At 42.9% G+C, this 7,500-nt stretch overlaps 2 protein-coding genes across 5 annotated transcripts in view; one reads left to right on the forward strand and one right to left on the reverse strand.

Annotated features, from left to right (window-relative positions):
- LOC138958016 (EF-hand calcium-binding domain-containing protein 6-like) overlaps window positions 1–7,500 on the reverse strand; it is a 61,162-nt gene that overhangs the window by 24,380 nt on the left and 29,282 nt on the right. The gene's annotated exons all lie outside the window — the stretch shown is intronic.
- The window catches only part of LOC138958013 (arylsulfatase B-like), a 7,046-nt gene continuing 2,479 nt past the window's right edge, over window positions 2,934–7,500 (forward strand). Inside the window, exons 1-4 of one of the 3 annotated variants that reach the window (XM_070329039.1) lie at window positions 2,934–4,508; window positions 5,285–5,524; window positions 6,331–6,465; window positions 6,817–6,839. In XM_070329039.1, the coding sequence (XP_070185140.1) occupies window positions 3,885–4,508; window positions 5,285–5,524; window positions 6,331–6,465; window positions 6,817–6,839 (1,022 nt within the window). In that variant the 5' untranslated portion in view covers window positions 2,934–3,884. Of the gene's footprint in view, window positions 4,509–4,614; window positions 4,667–5,284; window positions 5,525–6,330; window positions 6,489–6,816; window positions 6,840–7,500 lie in introns of those variants that run through there. The other 2 variants (XM_070329038.1, XM_070329040.1) reach the window with 2 other exon arrangements.

The raw sequence follows: 7,500 nt of genomic DNA on the forward strand, positions 1-7,500 counted from the left end.
CCGAGTACTCTTCAGACTGGCTCGCTCCCCCAGTATGAAAGTTTTTGTCTTGTGCACGTGGATTTAAAAAAAAAAAAAATTTATTTTACACAAGGCCTAAAAAAAAATAGGTGTGGTTACGGTAACCCGACCTACCCTATTTTTTGGGGCCGACCCTATAACTTTTTATTACATTTGTCAAAAAAAATACCAAAAAAACCAAGTAAACGAGTGCAGAAAACGCAATGAAAGCGAAAGCGCCCGAGTCGCACACTTATTTCTCTGTCAAGTAGGTTTAATTTGTACACATTAGAAAAAAAAGTTAAAAAAAAAAAAAGTGATTGCCTACCTACCTACCCTATTATTTTTGGCTATGTTACCGTAACCACACCTATTATTTTTTTTGGCCCAATTAAAAAAATTATTAGAGTAAAATAAAACATTAAAACGTTCATAATAAACAATAGTAAACAAGAATTAAAAAAACAAACAAAAAAACATAGACCATACATGCCGGGAATCGAACCCGGATCACTTTGGCCATAGGCGGACGTGCTACGACAACTTTACTAGAGTTGTGCGATACTCTATAGTCTCTGCTTGAATCACTGTGTCCCTGTCGCTCTCTCTCGTGCTCTCTGTCTCTCTTTCAGTCTCACCGAGATCAAACACTGCATTGCCGGTTTGTTTCTTTGCTGAGACCAAATCCCCACCCGCTGCTGCGCTGGCTGGCTTGCAAATCGTCTCGCATGCGATACGCATGCTTTTCTCGTGATCGGCGGTTCTTTTTGGCGAACTGCCTCGGGTTCAAGTTTAGGTCGCTCCAGGAGAAAAATTCTTGTGGATGTTGGCCTTTAAAGTTAAAACGCTCAATTGGAAGTCTTGATTCGTTGTGAAAGAGATACATATTACTTCATTGAGTGTATGCGGCATTGTTATTTACAATTATCTGAGTAAAATATGTTTAAACCAAAGAGATACATATTACTTTGCCTGACTTACTTCAGATCAGGTAATGGGGATGCAACAGGGAAAACATTCTGCATCGCTAACTAACGATACCGGCATGTTACGCTAGATAGTGTAGCAGTAGTCTCCTTGAACTAAAAAAAAAAATATAAAAAAAATAAAGCAAAGTAATCATAACATTAGAATGAAATGTTTCCAGAGTATTGTCCGCTTTCTTTCTGTGTAAGTTGGGGGATAGAAGCAAAACATCCGTCCTGCTTGCGACCAAGGGGAAGGGAGACGTTGAGTTCTGTTCTCAACCTTCCAGCGTACGCGGAACACGTATGACAAACATTATCTCCTTGTGAAAATAGGACGATAACTCGAGAACTTATTCAATTAACTTCCCAAACAGAGCAATTTGCCTCAAACGAAGAAGCCATAACCAAAGTGTATGTGTGCCTGACTAATGAGACTCTGTGTGTGTGTGTGTGTGTGTGTGTGTGTGTGTGTGTGTGTGTGTGTATGTGTGAGTTTGTGCGTGTGTGCTTGGCGTGCGTGCGCGCGTGTGTGTGTGTGTGTGTGTGTGTGTGTGTGTGTGTGTATGTACGTGCGTGCGTGCGTTCGAGTGTGTGTGTCACGGTTTGTGTGTGTGTGTTTGTGTGTGTGTGTGTGTGTGTGTGAGAGAGTGTGTGAGAGGGAGAGAGACAGTGAGAGAAAGACAGACAGACAGACAGACAGACAGGCAGACAGGCAGGTAGGCAGGCAGACAGTAAAAGGGTCATGCACTGAAACATATGTCTTCTCGGCTTCCATACTTGCACGTATTTGCATTCTTCATCAACTTGTAAGGTTTGTGTAATGAAATCTGTTTGAAAGCTATAATGATCTAAGAAGTCGGCTACATACACCGAAAACACTAAGAGTTTCTCTCATCAGTCATTCGTATCGTTGCAACCCGACCACTGTACTCTACTAACTTTACAGAGAACAGTAAGCCTACTGAATAAACACTAAGAGTTTCTCTCATCAGTCATTCGTATCGTTGCAACCCGACCACTGTACTCTACTAACTTTACAGAGAACAGTAAGCCTACTGAATAAACACTAAGAGTTTCTCTCATCAGTCATTCGTATCGTTGCAACCCGACCACTGTACTCTACTAACTTTACAGAGAACAGTAAGCCTACTGAATAAACAGCTGATTAAACGTCTTGGGATTTTTAAAAAATCAATGATAATTTTTTTGTATTAGAAAATGAAGCACAATGAAAAAGTGTTTTTCGGTGCCTGTGGTCTAAGTAGGTCGCGATGTTCTAACGAAGTATGTGCCTTTCTGTTTAAAATCTACATTAGGGGGTATAGCACCGCTGCGTTTGGTGGTGTGAAATTTTGTGGGTATGGTAACATCACTGGGTATGTGTATACATCTCTGTGGGTAACACTCAGGTATATCGCTGGTTGTTTGGCCGAAATTGTATAAAGCATTACTTATTCACGTGCCAGTGAGTCAGACATTCTGCAAACTCAGTCTTGTGGGCAAGTAGAGAGACAGAGAGAGAGAGAGAGAGACAGAGAGAGACAGAGAGAGAGAGACAGAGAGACAGAGAGAGAGAGAGACAGAGAGAGAGAGACAGAGAGAGAGAGAGACAGAGAGAGACGTAAGGGGTGTGTGGGTGGGCGTGTGTCTGTCTGTATGTCATTCTGTATGTCATTCTGTATGCATACGTGTGTTTGCATACGTGTCAGTCAGTCCGTTTTCCGGCAGGGTCACTGAACCGTGTATGACACTTGCAGCGCAAAGGGCGTGACGGCGAATAAGTGCACACAAGCGGCAACCCGCGACGGTACACAAAGTCAAAGGCGCAAGGCACATGACAGTAACTGTTACCCTCGTGAGCAGTCACAAAAGCCCGGACTGGTCGTAACTTCCGATTCCTTTGAACCATCGCCCACAGTCGATCCAACATTTTCACCCAGCGCTATTCACATTTCCGGTAAACAGGGCCGCTCATGTGATTGATACACACAATGAAACCTATTCTGTCGTTTAGAATTGCAAAGCTTGCATGTGACCCGAGGCTGACTCGCGATTCGAACGCCGGCTTGTGATATTGACGGCTGCAGTAGAGTCGGCAGACCCCTATATATTGCGTTTCTCTGCAAATACTTCATCAGTCCTTAATGGCTCAAAACCGTAGGACTTTTAATATTAATTTTAATATACTTCATCATTGATCGGTTTGCGGTGGCCGTATCGATCAGTGATTAATTGCAGGTACAGTCATCTTCAGCTGATGAGCGAACAATGTCACAGCTTGGATAACAGCATCATCAACAAGACAAAGAAAATCAGAGGGTGAAAGATTATTCAGGAATCAGTCAGGAGTCCTCTGTGTGCAGTATATAAAGAACTGTCTCTGCGATTTGTGCAGACATAATATTCTGAAGATGCATTTGTGAGTGCGACGACTGTCACTTTTAATTCTTCGGTTTTGACTGCACGCTGTTCGTGGCTAGCCCGAAACTTCCGCTGTGGCTGTGTTGTCTCATCAAGCTCCTCTGTGGAAAAAGTTGCGGTATCAGTTTAACATCATTCGATGGGAAATCTAGGGATTTTCACTCGACACACACTCATACTATAAACTGATCTTACTATACGTGAGCAATCGAGGAAGCAGGGTTGCTACAAAGAATACAATACAGCAGCCGTGAGCATCAACTGAGACAAAAGTTTGATGATCCATATGGCACACTTGAAAACTTAAAAAGGACTGATATCGAATTGAACACTTCATGCACACCGTGTGTAGCTGACAACATTTTTAGTCTAAGTTCACTCTAAAGCAGTGTGTGCTGTCAGAGCAGGCTACAAAACAAACACATCTGACAGGGCTACAAAACTCAGATACATCACATAAGATTCGTGTACAAGAACTGGTGTAAAAGCTGAACCATGAAGACTCAGTATATCCTCCTCTCAGCACTACTGCTGTACAGTGGCACGTGCGAGGCAGTCCCGGCCAGTCTGACCATAGCTGATAATCTCGATCTCAACTCAGACACCAAGGAATCATCCTCTGAGGAAGAAAATGTCATTCTCTCCAAACCTGATGACTACAACGCACTTCCTTCTGAGTACGAGGAGAGCGCCCGGGTTTTCGCTAATAACCAAGAAAGAGAAAATATCCAAGACTACAACGATTTCGGTGATATTGTACGACCTCTAAAAGACGACATAGCCAACCCAGACTCCGTCAACGAACACAGAAACAACCCTGAACAAAATAACAACAACGAAGCTATCCCCAAAGCCACAAACACAAACGACGATGACCCCATCACCACCAAAAGCTCCCCCAACGGCCCCAAAAGGCCTCACATCATGATGATCGTGGCGGATGACCTTGGGTGGAATGACGTCAGCTGGAGGGACAAGACGATGCACACGCCCGTGCTGACCAAGCTTGCGTCAGAGGGGGTCATCCTCAACCAGGCCTATGTCCAGCCTGTGTGCTCTCCGTCCAGAGCCGCCTTCATGTCCGGCTATTACCCCTATCACCTGGGTATGCAACACGATGTGAGTGACTCTTTGCTTCTATATCTATTTTTATTTCTATCTCTGTCTGTCTGTCTGTCTGTCTGTCTGTCTGTCTGTCTGTCTGTCTGTCTGTCTGTCTGTCCAAAGCCGCCTTAATGTCCGGTTATTACCCCTATCACCTGGGTATGCAGCATGATGTGAGTGACTTTGTTTTTATCTTTATCTCTGTTTGTCTCTCTGTCCGTCTGTCTGTCTGTCTGTTTGGTAGTCCCCCCCCCCCTCTCTCTCTCTCTCTCTGATCGTTTTTGGGAGGAGACGTTCCAAACCTGTCTCAAGATCCCTACCCCTCCCCCCCCCCCTTCCAAACCTACCCCAGCTCATCCTACCTGTTGATGGCTTCTGAAGTTTATGAATACGTACATGTTTACACATATCATTCCAGATAAACAATGGAGATTGAAGGTCTTTTCTTTAATATCCTCCACATCTACTTCACATTCCTTATAGTGGTTTTACAATTATTTCTGACAAATATGATTTGTGCAACAAGAGTAAATGTGAGTTTGGTGGAACCAATCTCCTGGCACCTGATTGAATAGCAATCATTGACATGAACAAGCAATCATTGACATGAACAAGCAATCATTGACATGAACAAGCAATCATTGACATGAACAAGCAATCATTGACATGAACAAGCAATCATTGACATGAACAAGCAATCATTGACATGAACAAGCCTCAAATATGCTCAGCGTTTTCTCCAACACTGTTCCTAAATAATACGATGGGTGGTTGTTGTTTTTCGTGTTCAGAGTCTGAGGGCGACACAGAAGGCGCACCTGCCAGGTAACGTGACCACGCTGCCCCAACACCTGAAGACGCTGGGCTACAAGACTCACATGGCCGGCAAGTGGCACCTGGGATTCTGCAACTGGGAGTACACCCCCACCTACCGCGGGTTCGATTCCTTCGTGGGATTCTACAACGCCATACAGGACTACTACACCCACATCGGACATCGCAACGGATACGACTTCAGGCATAACAAAGATGTAAGTATCAAATCAAGAAGTTTTCAGAATGTTTATCTTAATTTATATACAAAAGTACCTCCTCAGTACTTCATCATTAATGTATTACAATTAAAAAGATGTGACTGTGTCCAGTCTGTTGCTCTACGTTTTTAAAAAGGATACTGCTGTTTCAGAGCAAAACAACATCAACATCAACATCAACATCAACAACAAGAATTTCAACAATATTTTGCTTATTGTTGTACTAAAGAGCTTGCCATAGTTTTAACGACGCACAGTAGTTTATTGATGTGTGGAAAATAAATGCAAACAGCATTTTTTAAAGACAGATTCCATAAAAGTGTCAGTTAAGATACTTAATAGTTGTCCATTATCTGATCAATCATTTATTTGACAATAACCTTAGTACAAATCTTATTCAAATGGGGCAGAAAGCTATTTTAAGATCTGGCAACATAGAGACGCAAGCGCTCCAAATGCATACGACCTGTGCAGCAGGAGTAAATGAGAGTTATGGGAAACCAAAGTACTAAGTAACCTTAATACAGTTTCAACACATGACATTTTTTACTTCAGTAATACAATAAAACAAGAACAGTAAATTATTGGAACGTTCAATTTATGACCCAAAAAACATTACCATCACGGTACTTCGAACGAAAGGTCTTTAAAACGAACAGAAAGACAAACACTTATGGTACAGATAATGAACTTAGCTTAGAATGTGTTAATTTTGTTTCCTCCAATAATTTTAAAATAATGTTGTACTTCATTGAATCCCTTCGTGCGGCACATCCATAAGTGTTGGTCCTCTGTCCGTCCAGGTGTACTGGAAGGCCAACGGCACGTACTCAGCGTACATCTTCACTCAGTTCATCGAGCAGGTGATCGCGGACCACGACCCCAGCGAGCCGCTCTTTGTCTATCTGCCCTACCAGTCCGTGCACGGCCCGCTGCAGGTGCCTCAGCACTACATTGACAAGTACGTTTTAACACACACACACACACACACACACAAACACACACACACAAACACACACACACACAAACACACACACACACACAATCACACACACACACACAAACACACACACAAACACACAAACACACACACACACACACACACACACAAACACACACACACACACACACACAAACACACACACACTCTCACACAAACACACACACACTCTCACACTAACACACTCTCACACAAACACCCACACACACACACACACACACACACACACACACACAGCGAGCCGCTCTTAGTCTGCCTGCCCTACCAGTCTGTGCACGGTCCGCCGCAGGTGCCTCAACACTACATTGACAAGTACGTTTTAGCTAAAACAAGAAATTCCTCCGAGGTAGGAAAAACACCCCCGTTAAAGGGAAATAACCTTCTCAGTTGGTGGCAGTGACTGAGTGAGAATGGTTATTTCCCTTTGACCATTAAGATGTCCCTCTATAAGTCCTTGTATAATTAAATTTTAATCCACCAATAACTCCCTAACCGTGTGTTTGACTGGTCCCAATTTTTGTAAGGACCGTCTCAGGAATGTATAGAACCTGTTCACCAAGTTTGGTGACGATCGGTCCGTTCATTCTTGAGATCTATATGCGAACACAAACAAACAAACAAACAAACAAACACATCGACCGAAACCTATACACACCCCTATACCGGGGGTGTAATAAATAGATAATTTAAATGACCTTGCTGTGTGTGTCCATAGAAATACTGGGGCAAACCTACAATGTCACGTGGAAAAACAAGGGAAAGCAACTCTTCTACATTCCATAAAACCCCACAGTCATTTCCGGAACTCGTGTATTCTGCGCCTTGAATATGTGCGCGATATAAATTGCATCAAAATTTTTAAAAAATTTTTTTAAAAAATAAAAAAATCCCTGCGCTTAGAACTGTACCCACGGAATACGCGCGATATAAGCCTCATATTGAAGCCTCATAATATTGATTGATTGATTGATAG

This window comes from Littorina saxatilis, linkage group LG2, assembly GCF_037325665.1.
Source record: "Littorina saxatilis isolate snail1 linkage group LG2, US_GU_Lsax_2.0, whole genome shotgun sequence".
NCBI lineage: Eukaryota > Metazoa > Mollusca > Gastropoda > Littorinimorpha > Littorinidae > Littorina > Littorina saxatilis.